The sequence below is a fragment of the Pararge aegeria genome, chromosome 4, assembly GCF_905163445.1.
Source record: "Pararge aegeria chromosome 4, ilParAegt1.1, whole genome shotgun sequence".
Classification (NCBI taxonomy): Eukaryota; Metazoa; Arthropoda; class Insecta; order Lepidoptera; family Nymphalidae; genus Pararge; species Pararge aegeria.
The window spans coordinates 17,501,962-17,525,316 of NC_053183.1; the positions used below are offsets into that span (position 1 = coordinate 17,501,962).

A 23,355-nucleotide genomic window follows, 5' to 3' on the forward strand; every position below is an offset into this window, starting at 1 on the left:
AACAATAATTCACACACGTTCCACACGTATACACAAATGTTATATAATATCAAGTATTAACAATTAGTTTCGGGTGCCAATTTTTTGTTTTTCAATTACTGTAATTTAAAACTGTTTCGATTGAAATTATAATGATCATACAGGTATGATCCACCCATTTGCTAATGAACTTTTAAACTACAAGTACAAAAACTACATATTAAGCTTATTTTATATGCGATTATTTTTAACGCGTATAAATGACTAACTTACTGCTGATACACATCGCGTTGGTGTATAAAATTAACTGCAAATATAAATATGTTTATAAATTAAAATTAACGAATTCAAATACTTTCATACCTGCTTACGTTTGACGTGCGCCAAACGCGCTAAGTATTGCGGTCGCGGGTGCTCGTCGTAAACATCGAATCCTGTTAAGTCCCACCTATGAGTCATCTCCGCAGAATATCTTTTCCATAGCTCCAGAAAACAGGCCGCTATAAAAAAAAAATTGGATGCCTGTAAAGTCGGTATACGGGCGAAAGTTTTACGTGACAACGACTTTGAGTGGTAAAATAATTTTAATGTGAATATTCATTCGTATAGTAGGAAGAAGGATGAAATAATAGTAACAATTTAAAACATTTATTTATACAAAGAATTATATTTAAAACATTAATTTATACAAAGAATCTCGCACTGAATTTCATATTAAGAAAATTTTATTTTTACCTTTACACATACATACGTATTTATATACAAATATACATACAATAACTTGCAATACATTTGCGTACAATGAAACAGCGTTTACTACAAAGGGACGCGTGCCTTTCACTTTTTATGTCTGTCTCTCTCGCTCTTAGGCGGGCTAACCATGCCCGAGTGGAAGGGACGCGTGCCTCTCACTCGCTCTCATTGTGAGCGCATAACGTGAGCGGAGCGTATCGCAGTTTCTTGAAGTGTCACCCGGCAAACCAATTTATAAGACGTTGTCACGTCAAAAAAGCAGGATATATGAAGATAACAGCGCAGCATTGAGAGGACAAAAATTTTATCGTTTCCAGTAGTTTGGACGGGTGTAAATAATATCAAAATAATATACGTGTAGATTACACGTATATTATAGGCAAGTACATTCTATCCCTTGTCAGTGGATATAACATTGTCTCCTGTCAATGCTAACCGTGCAGAAGCGAAGCTCTGCATAGGCTTTTCATTTAAACGTTATGTATACAGCGTGTACCCGCATTATGAAATACTTTTTAAGGGTGCATAAGTATATTAGATAAGGAATCACGCTGTAGAAATATTAAATAAAAATAAGCTTATTTATTTTTCCATAAAATCGAATTTAAAACATTCCAAGTGCTTGACAACCCCATTGAAGATAAAGACCGACACGCGCATAATACTTTCGAACCTAATAAAGTGACAGTAGTCACATGATTTTAATTTTGCATGTGATTTTAGGCCTGCATCTGATTACTTTCAGTAAAAGCTATGGTAGTGGTTTTCTCAAGAACTAGTAGCGTTTCGGTTTCACAGACAAGTTTCAGAGTCAGTACATAAGGTACCTGTAAAGCCTGAGAAGTGTTATTTCGCTTTTATTTTACACGTTGTATATAGTCATTGTATATGAAAATGTACCCTAATGCTAAAATTTCACCTGGAACCCTTATGATTTTACGAACTTTTACGGATTAATTCAAACCAAATCAAGTAAAAATTTAATTAATACTAGTATATAGAAATTAGGAGATCCCTAGAAGAACAAGAGTTACGGACATAGCTCAGCGAGTCGCGAAGCTGAAGTGGCAATGGGCGGGTCACATAGCTTTGAGAACCGATGGACGTTGGGGTCTTAAGGTGCTGGAATGGCGACCCCGAGGTGGTGGACGGATGACACCAGGCGAGTCGCTGGGAGCCGCTGGAGGCAAGCGGCCCAGGACTGTCCATTGTGGTACTCCCTACAAAAGACCTATGTCCAGCAGTGGACCTCGATTGGTTGACATGATGATGATGATGATGACTAGTATACTACTTTAAAAGCACTTCCTAAACGTCAAGTCTCTGTCCAAGTCAAGTCTATTTGTTGTGACAGCTACAGCCGATTCATAAGGCAGAGTTTTACGAACGTTTGATTATAATTTGTCTCACCCCAGAAGCTCATGAATATAGCGAAGAACACCGTAGTTGGGTTGTCGAACAGGTACGTTATCCGTGACTGAAGGCACGTCGCTCGGAGGTCCCAATACTCGCAGAAATAGTCGCACTGCGGGCACATCCTTATCGACGAGTTGTAGTTGCAAACGTCTTCACTGAAAACGGCGATATTTTTAACCCTCGACGCAAAAATACTAATGTTTTAAAGCGAAGGACACACGTACAACCTGCGCACTTGGCTGCGTACAATTTTGCGTCCTACATCTTAACTAATACAAGATTGTTTTGTTTCGTTTGATGTGACAGAAACATAAAGTACAAAAAACAAGAAATATATGAAATACATAGTAAGGAACATACTCGTAATTTTTATTTCTATCTCTATATATCTTAATCTACGTTTAAAGAAGTGTAATGGGATTCGAAAGAATCATATTTTTTCAAAGTTAGGGATTTTTTAATTTATAAATAGGTATCTAATTAGCGAGGAGTCGTTTTCAAGTGTCGACATACTTGAACCTTAAAATGGATCCAATTCTTCGGTTGGTGCTTTAGGCAGAACATTTGTAAAATAAAAGATGGGATTTGCGTCTCTAAAAAGAGTAACATTGACTTCATTTTACTTTGACGCTACAGAGTTTATTACTCTAAAACGACTTCACGATTGCGAGCGAGCAAATTTTGTACTACGTTTACTGGTGGTAAGTGAGAATTCAGGCTAAGATGGTATAGCTTAATTTGTAAAAATAAGATAACGATATTTACCTGGGTTTATTGCTGAAGACGGTAGCGGCTGAGTATATAACGCAAATGAGACCGACCACTGACGCTGGGATTAACATGTGTGTATAGAATCCAAGCCATGCGAAGTATAAACCTGAGGGCAATGTATTAAATTACATATTATTATTCCACTATAATTTAGGCCTTAACTGCTAACTCACCTGGTGGTAAGAAATAATACAGTTTAACGCCCGAAAATAATATAATATATCTATACGGAAAAATAAAAAAGAATTTTGAATTTTATGAAAAACGTAAAAAAGGTCATTAAAAATAATATTCCTATACATGGTTACGCGAGCATTCTCACTGGATATTATTATATTATAAATTCTAAAGAGTTCTACTTACGTTCTTACGAGTTCTACGTTGCGTGATAAAAATTATAGTTTACCTATTTTAACTCCGAAGTAATCCTTTACGTAGTCCAGTGGCTGATATTTTAAGCATTTGGAAACGCTCGCCCATTCAGTATAAAGAAGATGCCTCATTGAGCCTGGAGTTTTGAGTTCACCCTGTAGAGAAATATTTTTTGTGAAAATCTTATATTTGCCAAACTTAAAACGTTGTAATTCATATATTGGATAGAAGCAGGCATGTATTTGCGGTATTCCAAGATATAAAATGAATATAAGCATAAAAGACATTAAAGTCTCAGTGTGTCTGCTGTCTTAATGGGTGTCCGACAAGGCTCAATTTTGGGTCCCTTTCTATTTTTAATGTATAAAAATGATCTACCACACCATGTCAGTAATTCTTGGGACATTGTACTGTTTGCAGATGATACATCACACATTTTTAAGACGGATATAAGTAAAGACAATTCTGATGATGCTATGTCGCATGTGTCCCACTGGTTTACTGTAACTTAACCTAATTTGAAATGCTAAAAAAATTCAAAATTTATTTATTTTAAGAGGCCTAGTTGATAAGTACTTTTGAAAAGTCGAGCCAGTCTGTTTGCAGTGACTCTACCACGGGTTCAGAAGGCAGATTCTACCGCGAAGAGCCTGCAAGGAACTCTTGCTTTTTACAACGTGATTTTACACTTTAAAATCTTTAGAATTCAATCAGGGCTAAGGTTCCATTAATTGCCTTACATCGTGTAGTGGGTATGCTGCGCTGTAGGCGTTGTTATCAATGAGCCGTGAGATTCCGAACGCGAACTCGTCGCTGAGGTCTACGGAGAACTTCCTCCGGTCGAGGATGAACTGCACGATGCGGGAGCGGATCGACGGCGTCCAGAAACATTCCGAAGATGTGTCGAATCTGGGAACCATGCATCTATCTTTTTATCCAAGCATAGGCAGGAGATACAAATTATATCCCCTGACAAGGGATAAAATTTACGTTCCTAACTGACGAAGTTCGGCAACAATTGGAGAAGTTTCATCATCATATGAACCAATAGACAGTACATAGGTTTTTTGTACGGAATTCCAAATACCACGGTGTTGTGCCGCTTGGGTTCAGCGACTTTCAGCTACTCTCTTAATGTTATCCGTCCACGGAGTGAATATACCAACGCTGCGTTTACCGGTGCGATGTGGAGGAGAAGTTCACCTCCCGTTTATCCGAGAGTTGATAAAAGGTGCTGCCATTCAATAAGAAACAATACAAAAAAAACAGTGGAAATTCCATTCTGTATAAGTTACATAAAAAAACTTTTAGCTATGTATGTAACGCTGATAGCCTTGTGGTTCACAAATCAGCCTCCCTCGGAGTGACCTAGTTCGATCCCCGGCAACGCACCTTTAAATTTTTAGAGTTATGTGTGTTTTTAATTTAAGTAATTAAATATCAATCAATGTCTTTATCAACGGTGAACGAAAACAACGTGGAAAAACTTTCATGCCCGAGAGTTATGCATAATGTTTTCAAAGGTGTGTGGAGTGATAAATCCCCACTGGGCCAGCGTGGTGAACTACGGCCTTAACCCTTGCTTATTGTGGGAGGAGACCGGTGTAGTGGGCCGTTAAAGGGTATCATGTGCTGTTTAAATTTAAGCAATTCAATATCACTTGCTAAACGGAGAAGGAAAAAATCGTCATAAGGTATTTCTGAGACTAAGACATAATGTTCTCAACAGCGTGTAAATTAGCCTTATGGAATTGCATTGGTACTATAACAGGAATATAATCTGATCAATTACGTTGCAAAAAAAATACTTACAAGTACTCCTTATCCTTAGAATAAATAGCCGTAAGTCGATGTTTTCTCTCAGGGAACAATTTAGGATCGACTCTAATTTTCGACATGAAATTGTCCCAACAAACGTCTATCTTGTCTATGAGACTGTTGGTCTTATCGTGAACGTCCTTGAGAGCTGAAAACTGAAAATAATGTTTACAAACAAAGGCCTTAACTCCCAATGTAGTGTTTTAGTAGTTTGAAGTTATGACCAATTACAAATAATTCTAAACTGAAGGATATAATAGCAGCGCCATCTTTTTACTACTGTAGTCTGTTAAGAAGACTGATGCCGAAAAGGTTGCACATAAATCTCTGAAGTAAACTAAATTTACAGGCCTTTAATAAACCTGTCAATTAAGTGTACTGTCAGCTTCATACTGAGAAAGGATACCGTTTCTTTAAGACATGTTAATTTGGTTTAGTTAGAGATTTATGTAGGTATAACAGTATTGGCACCACTTTCTATCTTGAAAATACTTTTAGAGCTAGCACTTTTGTTAAGCTTTCAATTAGCACTAATGCCAGTTCTTACAAACTGTTGTTCAGTTAGTGTAATTCAAACGAAAAGATATATGTTATGACAAAAAATTACGTTAGATTACATCATGCTTATCTTTTTAAATCTTTTAACTAAAAACAATGTTAGTTCAGAAATGGGATGTCATTAAAAAAAGAAATAAATCTTCCTCCTCGTGCAGTCTCATTATAAATAATAATATATATGGGACGAATTTATACATAATACATTTTTGTCATATGTTTTTAATGATAAAACTTATTCACTTAAAACTTATTCTTTAATTTCGGGCTATTATTTTGTCACCTGTCTATAATTGCAAAATGATATGACAGCTTCGAACACTACGAGTACGTTACCTTTAGTATGGGTTTAGAACGCTCGCAATCGTGATCAATTTCGAGTGTCGAAACACTGTAACGTCAAAGCAAAATGGACTTAATGTACATTGTTTCATAGTCTCAAATTCTGATATCCCGTTATTTATTGTCCTGCTATTCAAAGAGCGCTTACTGTGATAGGAATTAGAGCCTTAAAACAAAAGTAGATAAATTCAATTGAACTCAGACTTTACAGAGTATCGCTATCAGAACCGACCTTTGATTAGGAGCGTTCAAAACCTCGTACTACGGTTACTGTTATCCCGGTTACCCACAATCGACCCAATATTAAACCACAGACAACCAAAGAACGTACTGAAAAGGTCAACGCAGACAGGCGGAGTGGCGATAATGTTTGGATGATGATGATGATGACTTCTATTATTACCACAAACTATAAATGTTATCGAATAATCGACTCCACCCGTGAACGTTGGCAATACAAAAACAAAACCACAGAAAACCATAGAAAAGCTTTATGAATAAACAAGCACACACCTAGAGAAGCTCATACCGCATTTTAAAAAAAACCTGGTATTTACAATTGTTACCTTTTTAAAATTATTTCACTGTTATGGATGAGTTATGATTTAATATAACAAAGTCAAATTAACTGTATACCTCGCTGGAATATAATGCCAATATCAATTCCCCACTTACCGGCCCACATTAGTAACGTGTACGAAAAACGACTGCAAAGCGGCGATAGCAGAGTAAAAATTAATACCTGCATGACTAAGAGTTCTCCATATAGAGAACAGGGAGAGAGAAATAAGCAGACTACCAATTCGCACTTGACAGCGTGGTGAACAGACAGTCCAAACCCTGCTCTTGCTGAGAGAAGAGCCGTGTTCTGTTGTGGTTGATACTGATGATGATGATGATAAAGGATAACCAAATAATCCGGGTTGCTGAGGCATTAGCTTTGGCAATGATTTCTTGACAAAGTAGTTAACTCAAACATGGATTTGAAAAAATATAAAATGACGTCATGGTCTTGAGGTACATAAAAATATAAATACATTACATACACATACATTTACCTTACGTAAGACTAAACTAGTGTTGATGTTTATTAATCTTTATTGTTATTTTAGTAAAAGCCATGATATCGCATTTAATTTTTTTATCATTGCAATAACATATATATAGTTATGATTGTTACAAATTATATACTTACGTACATTTTAACAGCTACACTAACCTATTGGTTTTTTCTTTATGAAACGAACACTGACTTTATGTTTTCAGTGTTCACAAGAAAAAAAACCTTTGCGAGAAATAACTATAGGAAATTATTGAAACTAAGCAAAATAAAAGATTTTCAAAGATACGCCATGGTTTTAGTTAAAACCCGAAATAAGTCTAAACACATTTTGCCAGCCCCTCAAATTGACATTTAATTTACCAATAATGTTTTTCGTTATATTCATATAAACATTGTAACTGTTCAACAGATTCGATTTAGTCTAAAAACTGACGTCACATACCTCTATTATTAACACAGTGGATTGGCTGCCACTGTACAAATAGCGGCTTAAATGTTGTCCCTACCTTAAAGATCCACATGTGTCATTTGAGTGTTATAATAGTGATTTCTGTCATTTTAACTTTAGTTCCTTGGACACCCGTATTACATCGTCACGCTTACAGCGCCAAAATGGCATCAAATAAATTGAAAACAAAAAAGTCACAAAATACTTAAAAAGCTTAAGGCAGATGATTTAACTCGCTATACCAAACAATATAATATCCATGGTTTAAACTATTTACTAGCTTAGTAAAGCATGTATGGCAGCATTCGTAGCATCATACGTTGGAAAATATAATAGATACACAATACGTATATTTAAAACGAATTCCAAATTTAAAATTATCTATTTTTTCTCGTAAAGGTTTTATTTCAACAAAAATGACAGTTTCAAATATGTATCAACAAAAAGACACATCGATTGTCAACCTGCGCATTTTGCAAGTAAATTGAAAATAACTTGTTCAAATAAGAACCCAACACCAGTGACCTTTTATAGTATTGTAAAAGACAGTGACTTGTTTCAATAAGAATGACCAAACACCAAAAACTAAATGCCTTTTTAATACTATTTATGACAACGACTTGTTTCAAAAGGAATGACCAACAAAAAAAAAATGCGTTTTAAAGTATTGTCAATGATGTTATATTGACTCTGACTTGTTGCAATAAGAATGACCCCACACCAAAAATGGAATTCCCATTAAAAAAAATTTGACAGCAATTATCGGTTTCAAGAAGAATGCTCCAAACCCAAAAACTAAATGCCTTATAAGATATTGTTAATCACAATGAGTTGTCTAAATAAGAATGACCCGACACCAAAAATGAAAGCCCATTAAAAAGCTGTTAATGACATTTGCAGGGCAACGCCATGCTATGAAACTGTTAGGCAAGCATGTATGTACGCATCCGTAGTCACGAGAGCCGCATACCTTTGACATATACATGGCAGCATTCAGTATCGCATTCGTCCGCCCACCTTTGCGTATCTTACTGCATTCCTACGAACGTACACACGGTTATGGGCGGAGAAACATTTGTAGCAAGCTGCCAAATATGACGGGGACGCCACACGAGGCGGGTTAAGTTAAACAATATAATACATAAGGGATGCCAGAAAAATGTTCGGGTAAGTTGCCTGCTTACTTTTACCAAAACAGTTAAAAAAAAGACTAAAAGTAGTCTGTATAACCTAAAATTGCTTGTGTACCTATGTATGTATGCAAAAGATATATGTGTGAGTGAGTTTGTTAAAAAAATGTAGTCTGTAAATCGGTTCAACGACGATAATTTTACAAGACTCTGAGTAAAAGAGAGATGCGTTACAAGCCGAACGTTTAAGCCGATTGTGCCTCTCCATCGCTTGCACACTCGGCTCAGGCGGAACGTAACAATGAGTCATGCTTTTTCGTGCAGCCGACGTTCATTTTATTTATTTATTTATTCATAAGACACACCAGCAATTAATTTACTACATACATTGAATTACAAATTATGTCTAGTACCATTAGAATAATCTATTATAGGTTTACAGCATTATCGTTGTTATCTCCGATCACAATTGAAAAAAAAACTTAAATAAGTATTTAACTAAAAACTATTAAAATTCATCGATTTATAAGACGTTTTTCAAAAACTCGGTGGTTGGGCGTGACTCTAGTAATTGTTATTTAAGATATTTTAGCAATACACGTATTATAATATATAGAGATTATTTTTATATCGTGTGAATTATTATTAGAGCAAAATTAAACTTAACCTAAAAAGTTCACAGGATTAATGCGGACATTAAACACCAAAATCAATTAAGGGTTTTTTCTCTTTTAACACATAGCTCTTTAGCTAAGTAGCGAAATCTCGCTCGCAAGCTCTTTTGCTACGACCATTTCCATTTTCCTGAAAAAGTCTTCTCTTCACCAGTTTCTGGCGAAATTACTGACTACTTTATTTGAATAACCCGCGTCGTGTGGCGTCGCGTAACGAGGCGTTATAAAAGTGTGACGTTCTCCTATATCTTATGCTAGTTTCCAGTGGGCGTGTTAAACGTCACTCAACGATTACAACACTCGTGCGGTAATATTGTGATTATATTGTAGTTGCCTTTTAGTACATTTAAGTACTAATGTGCGATGTTGATCATTAGACTCGAGGTGGTATTATGCAATAAGGGAGCCCAGACTGTAATGATCAATGCACACGTCTTTTATATGAGATGTTTCAACAGAGTTGCAAATATATAAACCATAACACATATTGAAGTGTAACAAAAACTCTTAAGGTAACATTTTGAGTATTTTTATTTTGCTTATTGTTTCAATACAATCTAAAGGATCTGTATCTGTATTGATCTGTTTTCCCTCGCAATTGTATTGAAAAACGTCATATGAAACATGTAAGTTATGAGAAATAACCGATATGAAACACTGATAATATAAAGAACTATTTTCCATGTTAATTTTGCTTTAAATTTATTTTTTATACAATAAGTTTATTTAATTTTCTTAATTGATTGTAAAGTATGTAAAATATAGAAAAGAGTCAGACAAAAAAAATATTTTAAAACCTATTATGGTCATACGGTAAAAATAAAACTTATTATACAATCGATAAACAGATGAAATAAATATATTTTACTAAGACTACGAGGCCTCTATAATTTATACACTAGACTTTAGGTAACATTGCTGTAGTTTATATAACACAATAGCGCGTACAAGGTACTAGATCAAGAAAGGTATTAAGACTGGCCAGAAACAAAATATAAATCAAGATCAAGATAAAAAAAAAAGAAAATGACAGTGCTTAAATTTATAAAATGAACGCTACTTGAAATCCGACAATTATTGAATAATGTATTTTCTATAATGTCCCGTATATTGTAATAAGGCCGTGAGTACTTGACTTGTAACAAAACCTTAGTTTACCGTTATGGAAACTTAAGCATTTTGTCACCAGATATATCTCAGGGAACCTGAAATATGCTTGCACCGGAAAATAAATTTGCGATTTTGATCAATGTAGCCTTAGACCGTTACTTATAAACGTGGGTTAACGATAAAATAAACGTGGCTCTGACCAATGAACGGTGCTGTTGTGCAGATGAACTGTGACAAAAACTGCATCTTATTCTCACGTTATGCCATGTTAATTAAGAAGGGCTTGGCCTGCTTAAAGTCTAACCTTGTCGAACACTTTCTGCACGGAACTGTGAGCGCTAAACTTAAACAGAGAGAGAGCGAGAGAAGAGCTAAACTTTAACAGAGAGAGAGTCTTAAGAAACACACACGTACCTTCATAGGCATCCTCAGTTTTAGGATTTCGCTGTAATCTCTAAGTACTGATAGTGGCGCGTGAATCTGGAAAAAGAAAATGAAAAAAATTAAAATGTTTTAGAGTTGTTATCCACAGTGTTTATATTATTTTGCTGAGATGGCACTGACTTATTGACAAAAATGGGGAGTTCTTTGTTAACGACATTAAACTATGTAATTGAAGTGGGTTCTGTTTTCAAAATGGGAGAGATTCCTTTCGAGATTCAGCTTTACGTGAATCTGCATGAGTTTAAAAAGTGAGACCAGCGACAAGCTGTATACTATTTAACGGACTTTATACAGGTTTGTATCGTTTTTAAACTATCGATACTACTACTACTGATTTTAAGGCCACTCTCGTCTAATCGAGAATGGGTGAGGAAAAGTCACCTTTCCTAACCTCAAACACTTTCACAACGTAACGGCGATTATCATTCATTTTTCATTTTTCGGAAGGACACTTGCCGCTAACCACCTGAGGGGTTGCTACGGCGTCACCGGGGGAGTAGGGCGAGCGCGAAAGCTCGCCATGAGAAGAGCCCCAGGGCTCGACGACGTCGGGGGGGGCGATTATCATTTGGTCCTAAGTCATGACCCGACTAAGGACCCATAGTCCTATGTTTGTATGTATGTATCTAGAAAAACTTCTCCTTTTTTGGGAATAACTAAAGGTTTAAGCTGAACGCTCTGTAGAAATTATTATCGGACGGTTTGTCTCTCTTAGTATCACTTGCTTTAACGCTGAAAGTAAACATAGTGACGAAATTTCTCCATAATGTCCATGGCGTGTGCAGTCCTTCACCGTTTAAAGCAAGTGATATTTAAATTGCTTAAATTAATAACCTCCATAACTACGAAAAGTTAGTAATGCGTGCCAGGGCTCGAACTCAGTTACCACGAAAGGAAAGCCGAAGCCTTATCCAGTAGGCTATAAACGCTTCATGGGATCATAATGATGAGGTCTAAATACAATATTTAATGGCCAGATGCCAGCCTGGTGGACTACAGCCTAAACCTTTATCACTCTGGGAGGAGACCCGTGCCCTGTTGAATGGGTTGATGGAGATGATGAATGTAAACACTAACAAGAAGTCAAAAACTTTTCGTTTCATACAAACCTTAATAAAGTTCAGTCCATACAAATCTTCCGGGGCTTCTCTCTCGAGCTGCAGGCCTTCTTTCTCGAGGTTTTGCTCGAAGACCCGTCGGCTTTCGAATGCTTCCGGCGTAGTGGCCTCATCCTTACCAGCCTCCCACACTAGTACGTAGTCCACCGATCGCACGCCGTCGTTAAACGTAAGCGATGGATTGTTCAAAATACCGCCCATTACAATCCTGCAAATGTTACGCAAAATATTAACAGATTCTTTAAAAGCATGGCCGTATAGATTGAACAAACACTATACATGTAGGGCTATCGGATTTCGTTAAGCCAACTGGACGGTGCAAATGTCTACAAAGTGTCCAATTTAAAACACGAGCCAATACGATTCTGATATACGTTATGTCGGTTGTTTAAGACAATCACATCTGCTTACTCAGCTTAGCTTGTTGACACATCTCAAAATATAATAATCTATATGCATATATAAAAATGTTATGTTGGTTTGTGTAGGCTTCAAAAACTCAAAAAGTTCTGCACCGATCGAGCTGAAATTTTAGCACGATATAATATCCGTATAATATCCGCATCAAGGATTGTTTTCATCTATTTTTTGCATCAGTCACATATCCGCGAGTCTTTATATCTACGCGGACAGTGGAAAAACAAAAAAATATTATTTTGTTTCTCATTTCTAACCCATTCCATAAAAATGTGCCACAGCGAAGAGTAGCAAGGTACAACTAGTAATATATATATATGTATGAAATAATAGAGCTTTTTGTGACAGCCCTTCCTGAGTACCGTCATGGGCCAAGGGCGTGGGAGGCTTAACACCTACGCCTATGGTTGACAGCTAGTCACAGGGCGGGACGTTGCCGGACGTGTTTCTTGACGCCCATCGAAATTTTGCCCTGTTTTTGGAGGTGGTTTGCCTTTTAACCATCATATGAGCCATCTACTTGGTCCGTCAATTATCACTATAAAAGAAATACAGGAAATCATTTTTTAACTTAGATTAAATATATTTTCAAAATGAAAATAATAGCCCTATAACGTCACATTTTCTCTCCCGCCTTCATTGTAACATCTCCAAGAAATGTCCCCATTGTAACTCAAACTAGTTCACTATAAAAGTGATGTACTAAAAAAATCGCATTTCTTAGTTATGTCATTCTTTTCGCAATTGTAAATAGCCAAAGGACGGTGTTTTTTTCGGGTAGATCACTTATTGGTTTTCCTTTCTTATTATAAATGAAAAACTGTACCCTTCACATCACCACATCAATCTACATCCAAATGAACAGTCATAAATATAAACAAATAATAAACACCCATACCATAATGCATGCAAAATAGCCACCACCGAAGCATTTATTATAAAGAAAGGTATAAAAGAAACTGATTTTTATGTGCTGAGTGCTGCTAAATGATGTTTAAAGAACTTTGTTAAACTTTCAATAATCTATGTTGTTTGTCATAACTTAAGAAAGACATTATTTTTGAACATAATATTTCTGTCTAGACTTTTTTAATAATGTTTAGTAAATTTATATCAGTAGTAAAAAATTACAACGTTACCAAAGTTTCTACTTCGAACGAAATAAAGTACGTTTTTCTTAGTTATTTATTAAAATTTAAGGGATAAAAAAGTACTCTATGATGCTATGTACATTTTACTGAGTATTTCGGGTACCTAGAAATTATTTACACTGATATTTTAGTAAAAATATAAAATTTAATTTATACTGAATCCGACGATAGGAAATCATCGAAAAATTAAATAGGATTAGTTTTCAGTGCTATACACTGTATTTTTGCTCCAGTTGCATAATATATAGATATAACCGTACCGCATCGCTCGCACTCGCGATAAGGTGTTTCTGAATGCAATTCATTAATCATCGTTTTCTTATTTCTTGCTCTTGCGACTAATGAAAAAGTGCCCCTTTTTAAATTTATTTAATTATTCTCCTTTTTTATTTAGATTTGTAATTTGGCCTCGCATTTAGAAGATAGTGTCGAGTGGACATCATTAACGACGATTTTAGTGCGTAAAGAGTTCTTAAACTGACGGATCTAGTGTTTGGTCGTTAACCTTTACGCCACTGTTTAGACCCCTAAACTTTACAAAGAGTCTCGCGATACGGCACTTGAGATATTCCCTCACTGACCCGAGCACGGGACGTTGTTCGCGGCAAGCAGTACTTTGGCCGTATGCTGCTCTTGAAGTCACACGAGTACTTACGAGCAATGGTTGGCCACGGGTTTCCCATTATTGTTCACGAGGTCCGGCGGCATAACGGACTCGCCGCACCCACAGTCCTCCACAGGCCTCGTCGAGGCCTCGCTGCCGTTGTCCCTGCAATGTCAGTGGTGGACACACTGTTGTACACCAGTTCACCGTATCGCATCAAAGTTCACTCTATTGTTTTGTTAAATAGAGCCATACCGTCGGAAACAAAAACAACGTTCGCGAGCAAACATTTAAAACCGGGTAAGAGAAACCGTCCATATTAAACCGGGTAAGGGTAGATCAAGAAGGCAAAAAAATTTATTAGGTTCTTAAAAATTAATGGAAAAAATAAAGAGGAGGAAAAAGAGACAGGAATTATTTATCCGGTTAATGTACGGTATCCTTTTGAGAGTGTATAAGGATTTCTAGACGCAGCGCGTCGGAAAGCATTTGGCCCCAAATACTCCGGTTAAAGAGCGGTTTGATATCTTTCTCAAAACAATTTGTTGAACGAAAACCTTTTACCTTTTCCTTTGTAGGATACAAGACCGTAGTGTGTGGAAATACCTACTGAAGTTATATGTCAGACATGCCATTAAAGTAGGGACTGAAAAGCTGTTATGCACTAACAACATATTAATGTCAGTGAATAGACGCGACCTGACAGGTCGCTTCTACTTATCGACTATAATATTTCTATATATCCCAAAGGAAGCAATTGGTATGTCCTTGTAATCATTATACAATCATAACGTATCAGTTCCATTTGATTTATCTTCATAAGCATGTATATTGTTTCCAAGATGTTTATTTAGTAACCCTATTACCTTTCTACCGTAGTCACTTTAAACGTAAAATGGTGGTAATAATAGCGGTAACTTAGTTAAACTCTGTACTCTCTGTAGAGACGGCTGACTTCGACAATATTCGCCCGTATATTGTGCGAAAGAGATAGCACGATATACGCCGCCTCCTATAAAATCTATTCTTTAACCGCGCGGGATATACTAAAGATATTGGATAGAAGCAGGCGTTACTTTGCGGATATCCAAGATATATTATGAAAATTAACTGAAGAACAGCAGGAGAATCTGTATGGTGTAATTTATAATTTCTTTAATCCTTATACTCCACACCAAACAGATCTTCGGCAATGTACCGTACCCTCTACGCACCTTTCGCTTAGAAACCGGACCATCTTCAGAAGATGTTTACTTTACAATGAATAATTGTTAAGACTTAACAATTATAAATTACACCATACAGATTCTCCTGCTGTTCTCGGAGTATAGCAAATTAAGCTTAATTTTCATAATAGGTATATACTATAGAGTTTAAATAAGCACTATTGTTACCACCATTTTACGTTTCAAGTGACTACAGCAGAAAGGTAATAACCATGTTTAAAAATAGTGCTATCTTTTTCTACGGGGACCATTGTGAGAAGGACAGCACTACTTTTAGACATGTCAATAGTTCAGAGATCTGTAAAGGTACAACTGAATTGTAACCAATATCTTTAGCACAAACTAGTGAGGTCAACCGTTGCTTTTAATGGTAACCCTTACTCAGAGGCACTTATCACTCAGCGATTGAATAACAAAGAGCGTATCGTCACCAATTACCATCCAATAACTAGCAATAACGAGGGTAACGTACTGAGTACTGTGCCATTAGTACAAGATTTGCTCGCTCGCAATACAGGAATCGTTTTCGAGTGTTAAAATACTTAAGCCTCAGACTAAAATGGAGCTTATTCATACAGCACTAAAGCTCAAATTTGCCTACAATTGTTCAGCTATGGGATTTGGCAGAACGTTTGGAAAATAAAAATAAGAAGTACAGGATTTGGGACTCTAAAACGCGTGACTATAGGTCTGTTTTACACTGAGGGTATAGAGTTTGATACGCGAAAACAAATCCTCGATTGAGAGCGAGAACTGGTACTAGGGCTACAACTGGCTATTATAGATCTTATATCGATGTATTAAAGGAACAAAAGGCAATGCTTCAACCAAAGTAGGATAATTATACAGTTTCTTATTAATAAACGTGGCATAAAGTCGGAATAGTTGTGCAGTGTTTTGTCACAATTTAACTCAGGGCACCTTTCAAATGTGGAACTTGAAAACAACTATTGCGACGTTATGTCAAGTTAATTAATAAGGGCCAAAGGCTTTATTTTTTTAACTTGGAGATACTTTTTAAATTAGGATTAAGAAACGAATATATAGATGCGTTATTAATATTTTTGCACACCAATAAACGTGGAATAACGTTAAAATAGTTAATACGGTAGTAGTTTATTACTCAGTTGAAGTGTGAAAATAACACTGCATAACTTTTTCAACAATAAGTCCTGTTTCAACTTATACGATATTCAATACTTTAATAAATAGAAAATTCTAAATTTATTTAAAAGCGTATTCATTGGCCACCATAGTGGTGTTGGTTATAACTTATAGGACGGCTTTCCAACTCTGCCAATTGTGACCGTAGAAAACCACCAAGTCTTTTGACTGTAGTTTAATTTTTTTTTGGAATATGTCCTATTGGTATGACACAGCAAGAGACGTCGAACGATTTGAAAGTGGAAATATCCTTACATCATTATTAAAACATTAACACATACATTGATCTACGACACAACACAAAATGCACAAACACCATATAAAGATTGATAAAACAAAACAATTGTTTTTAACGATTGGGCATTATACATGCACACACTTTTAACACACGACGCGATGCGTGGTGAGTCAAATAAAATAGGCAGTACTTATTTTCTACTTTGAATCAGATCTACTAAACTACCGACGGTTTACCAGTTAGCATAGTTATCTACGAATTGCGACGTCCTGAAATCGATCACAAAAAATAAGGCAAGAGAGTTAAGTAACGTGAACAAAAATTATTAAGATGATTTTACTGACATTAGTAAGCACGCATCCTAGACCGTGTACAGTACTAGTTATGAGAAGTGGTGATAATCTAGTGGGTAAGGCTTCGGCTCCTCTATTGGAGACCGAGTCCGAACCCCGCCACGCACCACTGACTTTTCGGAGTTATGTGCGTTTTTAATTCAAGCAATTTAAATTTTCACTTGATTTTTACGGTTTAGGAAACATCGCGAGGAAACCTGCGTACCTGAGAGTTCTCCATAATTTTCTCAAGGGCGTTTGAAGGCTACCAATCCGCACTTGGCCAGCGTAAACCCTTCTCATTCTAAGAGGAAACCCGTGCCCTGTAGTAGATGATAATCAAATTGATTTGACTCACCGCGTTCGTTTCATCGAGCCGCGTATTTTTAGTATGTCTCCATCCTTATTAGTAACTACTTAGTTATTTAGTTTGTTTTTCTTATCACCTCATTAGTTCGGGCAATCATCGAGGTCGGATCGATAAGGTTTAGTGGGAGTTCACACAGCTAGGCTGGCACGGGCAGGAGATATTTTCAGCACAGAGAAAGAACAAAATTTTGATCTTTCTCTGTGGAGCACAAATAAAGAGTATAATTAAATAAATATAATAAATTTTTTATAATATTTCCTTTAAAATTTTTAGTCACTCGTCTAGCTTGGGCACACGGGTAATTATAATATGCCAATAATATTGTGTAATATTAAACAGGAGTAAACTTCTCTTCCCCGTTGGCGAGCTTTGGCATGTGAACCAAATTTATTTTGTCTCCTGCATATGCTCGCCGCGTACAAGCCTTCCCCAAAAAAAGGTAGTGCATTATATGAAGAATATAAAAAACCTTCGGACTGGATGCGAAATAAAAGGAACATGAACGCCCCAATGCCCAGGGTGTTTATAAAAATTGGATTTTCCCGACATCTATTTTCTTTACAAAAAACATCGAGGCATTTTAAATTAACACCAGCACATTCTTCCAAACGGTTCTTGATTATCATGGCAATTTTCTCGTTACATTTCTATTGGATTAGACGAGAAAATGGGTAGACCTTATTATCGCGTGGTGTTTCTTTTTATCCCTACAGATTGCCGAATTTAATACAACGTGTAAATGGAAACCGAAATAATACTCCAGAGGCTTTAGAGGTACATTATTAACTGTCTCTGAGACTTATCTGTAAACCGAAACGCTAATAGTTTTTCAGTAAAACATTGCCATAGGTATAACTTAAAGAAATCAGTTACAGCTCTTACATCACATGCAAAAGTAAAATCAAGTGACTCCAGTCACTTTATTAGCTACGCGTCGCGTTGCGTAGCGTAGGTACTAGGCACGTGTCGATCTTTTATCTACAATAGGGTTGTCATACATAAACAATTACAATTGTTTTGAATTAGTTTATAGTATGCAAATATAAAATAATGCTTCTTTTGATTTAATACTTTGACAGGATGAGTCCTTATGAAATATACGTATGCAACCTTCAACATTATTTCGTTATTCCGTTACACGTTGTATAAGACGATTTATATGGAATCGAAGAAGCGCCATCTAGTTACAATATCGGGAAGCCATATTGTCACTAGATATTGGTTCTTTTAATACAATTTAAAACGCAGTTAACTTAAACGAGATGGAATATGCAAACGTAGGTAGAAAATCTCACACTTTGCACTCCTAGCTAGGCTAGCTAAATTATACGCCAGTGTAATAACATTGGTGTTAGCTACAAGACTCACCTATCAGTGTTCATGTCCTGCGACAGATTGTCCTGGTATGTGCTCAGGACCGACATGGCGTGAAGGTCCGCCATCCGCTCTTCCTTCGTTTTCTCCGTCTGCTCCAAACAACACAGCGAATCAATCACACTTGCTAGTGATCAAACACTTAATACACACTTCGACATCAACAGCCCTTTGCATTCCACTGCTGGACTAAAGGCCTCTGCCAACGGGAGGGTTTGCCCATTATCACTACGCTGTGCAGACGGTGGCAGTTGGTGATCGCAGTGGTTGGTAGTAGTAGCACAGAGAAAGCTGCTGCCCTTTCTCCATTATATTGCCTTAGTCGAAGGATAAATTTTGCATGTTGATGTTGGAATTTTATATCCTAAACAACAATAACCAACCCATATTTAGCACAAATAAATCCCAAATAAATCTTTCATTTCATTTCACGGCACTTAAAGCAAACTTATACAGCAATAAAGCTTTGTAAAGGCATTTAATGACAAGGTTGCTTGGAAGCATCCGGCTCCGCTTTCATCTCTCACAAAACAGAAAAATTAATGTTAAAATGTAAAATGTAAATTTTTGATGTTGGAAAAGAGCAACTGCTGAGTTTCTTGCCGGCTTCTTCTCGGTAGAATCTGCCTTCCGAACGGGTGGTAGAGTCTCTACAAACAGACAGACTTGACGTTTCAAAAGTGTTTATATTAGGCCTACTTGAAATAAATGAATTTTTAATTTTTAATTTTTCTTTTAAATTGCCCTTTTATCGTATTTTTGTCAACTTTTGCACAAAGTTTCACTCATAACTGTTTATCGTGGAATGGACAATTATTTTGCACTGCAGCGCAACATTTACTGGAAAACCAATAGCTGTAAATACGTGTTATAAATTGGTTGACTAAAAACCTCTCTAATCTCTAAACCTCTCTATGTAAACAAGACTTCCTGGCAGATCCCAGAAAAATGCAGCAAACTATACCTAAAAGTTAAAAGTCGCTATAAGACTGATGTAAAAGGCATATACTAATTTCGGCATCGATGGTAGGAGAGCCGTAGCTTAATTTGCAAAAGCGCTCAGGCCGCGATGGCCAGAGTCGCAGGTTCGAATCCTGTCGGTTCCGAAAATTTTTATATGCATATTCAATTTATAAATTTTATAATTCCTCCAAGTGTAGGTAAAAACGCGCTAATAACAAATTATAAAAAATATCTAATTTATCGCATGTTACTTGAAAAGTACGACACCACTTTTATTCTTGTCCTTCAAACCATTCCACCCATGACTTCTCCTTCCACTCAGTATTCGCAGTCAACTAACCATCTATTTATCGCTTATACACTTTCACATAATTCTGTAGTAGTAGAGTTTTTTTTGGTGATAGAGATCTTATGAGGAAGTAATACCGCCATGCTTATTTCTGCTGCTAAGTAACATTGCTGTGGTCTGGTCTGAGGGCGTTGTTGCCGGTGTAATTACAGGCACATAAGGCTGCCTTCGCCTCAGGTTGATTCAGGATACAGGGCCGCAATTTGTAGGACGTGTTCTTTGCACTGCGAAGTGCAACTCTGTTTATAAGCAGTGGTTTCTTATCAGGGTATGCATAGGTACACCAGGAAAATTGCATAAAAGGGCCAGAAATTCTCCTCCTACGAGTTATATATCAATATTAGGGTAGGCAGTGCTTTTGTGAATGTATGAAGTGCACGCCACTGTTTATAAGCGATAGTTTTCAACTTGCCATCAGCTGAGCCATATGCTTGGTCTGCCATTTATTATTATTACATATATTATATCTTTCCATCCATCTCTTCCTCGATCTTTTACTACATCTTTGCGCTTCCACATAAATTTAACGGCCGAACTCTATATATTATAAGTATTTATGTATATTATTAATAAAAATTATTCATCAGTTATCTTAGTACCCATAACACAAGCTACGCTTACTTTGGGACTAGATGGCGATGTGTGTATTGTCGTAGTACCTATATTTTATTTATTTATAAATACTTATTCGATATTATTCTGGTAACATGATTCCATCTGCATTACAATGCAATGCTTTTTAGACTCACTTCCGCATAATTTTTGTGCAAGTGCAATAAGCACCAACGATATTTGTAAACTAAACGTTAAGTTTTATCTTACGACCTTGTCACATTTATATAACTAAAATAACTTTTGTAAAGATTAAAAAAAAATCGCAATGACAGGACTCAATTTTTATTTCCGATTTAAAATCCTTTTCAAAATCACTTTCGTTTAAGTTTTTGTGCAAGTGCAATTACCACATACAATATTTTTAAACTAAACGATAAGCTAAAGTTTAATCGTACGACCTCGTCACAATTATAAAAAGAAAAGTAAAGAGTTAAAAACATCGCAATGACTTGAATTAACTTTTACTACCGACGTAAAATCACTTTCGTCTTAGTTTTGTGCATGTGCAATAACCGACGATATTTGTAAACTAAACGATAAGCTAAAGTATTATCTCACGACAGTGTCACATTTATAAATAGCAAAGTAAAGAGTTTCAAAAATCGCGTCAATATGGAATGTTTGCTATTCCAACACTGAAAGGATACAATGAAGTATTGCTAGAGCCTAGAACCTATACAAGTACTGGTACCTACTGCTCATTATAATCAAAGGTGTTTACTATTTAATCAAACGAGTTTATTATTTAATTAGCTGACTTCAACCGACCAGCTTCTCATGAGAGGCATAAGAGTGAAATAACATTATTTTTTTATTCCATTACAAGTTAGCCCTTGACTCCAATTTCACTTTGTGGTGAGGATGATGCAGTCTAAGATGGTAGCGGGCTAACCTCTTGGGAAGTATAGCAGTTATATTAATCTTATATCCCTAATCGTTTACGCACGCACGGCACGTCTTTGTCGTCCAAATCAGAGAAAATTCAGAAATTCTAAATTTCCAAATTGCTCCTGCCGGGAATCGAACCTAAGACCTCCAATTTAAAACAGCGCTCACCGCTGCGCCATCAGGAAGTTTTTCAGTATTGTTTACGAAACGAATAACATACGTATTAAGAATAAAAACTATCTCTAAAAAATTCATAAAATTAAAATGCACCGACTGGATTTGAACCTGCGACTCTCTGGCAATCGCGGTTTTAGCCTAAACTCTATTTAAGCCTAAGCACGACGTCTCTGCTTTATGTATATATTTCGAGGAGTTGAGTAGTTCGAAGACTAACTGCAATACAGTAACATGTCAAGCTTGCCTACCATACTTCGCCAGTGCTTATTAGGTCCCAATAATCCTTGTATATAATTTCATGTGGATTAGACAGTTAAAAGTAATGCAAAAATATAAATTACTGCTGTTGGCCGCGTAAGTTGTCGCTTCTAAGCGATAAGGCCGCCTTTTGTATTCTACTCCAGTCTTTGTGTTTCAATTCTTACTTTATTTTCCTAACTGTGTAGTGGTGTAAAAATAAAGAGTAATAGTGGTGTATAAATAAATAAGTCGTACACGTTTTTTGCGGTTTTTTTACAGTTGGTTTCCCTGGAATAAAAATGTGGCTATGTTAATTTCCGCCCTTTCAACTAACTGTATGCCAAAAACTAAGTTGATTGATTGAGTTGATGATACAAGCTCACGTTCGCATTTATAATATTAGTTAGGATTATAATACCAATTCCCTCCACCTTTTGAGGTTAATTCTCAAACGACCGAACAGATAACTAAGTAGACGCTTAAACGCAATGATGATACGAACAGAATCAGGGTTAAATGACATTCTTCATCATTAACCCTAGAGAAATTACGTAGATAATCGCTATCAATATTTTGAAAAATTTATATTTAATAAAAACAGATTCAATATTTAAATATGCCTGCATCTTAACTTATTACGTAAGTATTTATAAAAACAGTGCCATAGCTGTTCGGTATCAGGATATATCATATTCTAATGACGTAATATTAATGACGATAATTTTGGTGCTTATTGAACCAATACGCTAAAATGACGCAATAAAAAGCCCACCGTCCTTTTCAAAAAGCCTAAGTTTATCTGTGTAAAGCCAGAAGGAAGGAAAAAAAAATATTACTTATTGTATTCAACCTTACATAAACAATTTTCGGATGAAACAAAATTCCAAAAGTAGTACCGGAATCGATTGCAACTTTTTCCGTATTAAAAATATACTACGACAATACACCCATCGCCATTTAGCCCCAAAGTAAGCGTAGCTTGTGAAGTTGTGTTATGGGTACTAAGATAGCTGATGAATATTTTTTTATGAATACATTACACATAAATACTTATAATATACAGATAAACACCCAGACACTGAAAAATATTCATGTTCATCACACAAACATTTTCCAGTTGTGGGAATCGAATCCACGACCTTGGACTCAGAAAGCAGGGTCGCTGCCCACTGCGCCACTCGGCCGTCATTCATTCAGTCACGGCCGTATTCATTTTTTAGTTGTAAATGTAAAATAAGTTTTATCATTTTATTC

At 36.1% G+C, this 23,355-nt stretch overlaps 1 protein-coding gene across 5 annotated transcripts in view; it reads right to left on the minus strand.

Moving 5' to 3' along the window:
• LOC120637911 (anoctamin-5-like) overlaps positions 1-23,355 on the minus strand; it is a 42,481-nt gene that overhangs the window by 13,011 nt on the left and 6,115 nt on the right. For 2 of the 5 annotated variants that reach the window (XM_039909974.1, XM_039909977.1), the window contains exons 2-12: positions 18,864-18,961; positions 14,217-14,330; positions 11,985-12,201; positions 10,846-10,911; positions 8,488-8,556; positions 5,104-5,264; positions 4,032-4,200; positions 3,326-3,446; positions 2,914-3,025; positions 2,143-2,303; positions 343-479 (exon numbers count right to left, since the gene is read on the minus strand). In XM_039909974.1, the coding sequence (XP_039765908.1) occupies positions 343-479; positions 2,143-2,303; positions 2,914-3,025; positions 3,326-3,446; positions 4,032-4,200; positions 5,104-5,264; positions 8,488-8,556; positions 10,846-10,911; positions 11,985-12,201; positions 14,217-14,330; positions 18,864-18,961 (1,425 nt within the window). The remainder of the gene's footprint in view (positions 1-342; positions 480-2,142; positions 2,304-2,913; positions 3,026-3,325; positions 3,447-4,031; positions 4,201-5,103; positions 5,265-8,487; positions 8,557-10,845; positions 10,912-11,984; positions 12,202-14,216; positions 14,331-18,863; positions 18,962-23,355) is intronic. The other 3 variants (XM_039909976.1, XM_039909975.1, XM_039909978.1) reach the window with 3 other exon arrangements.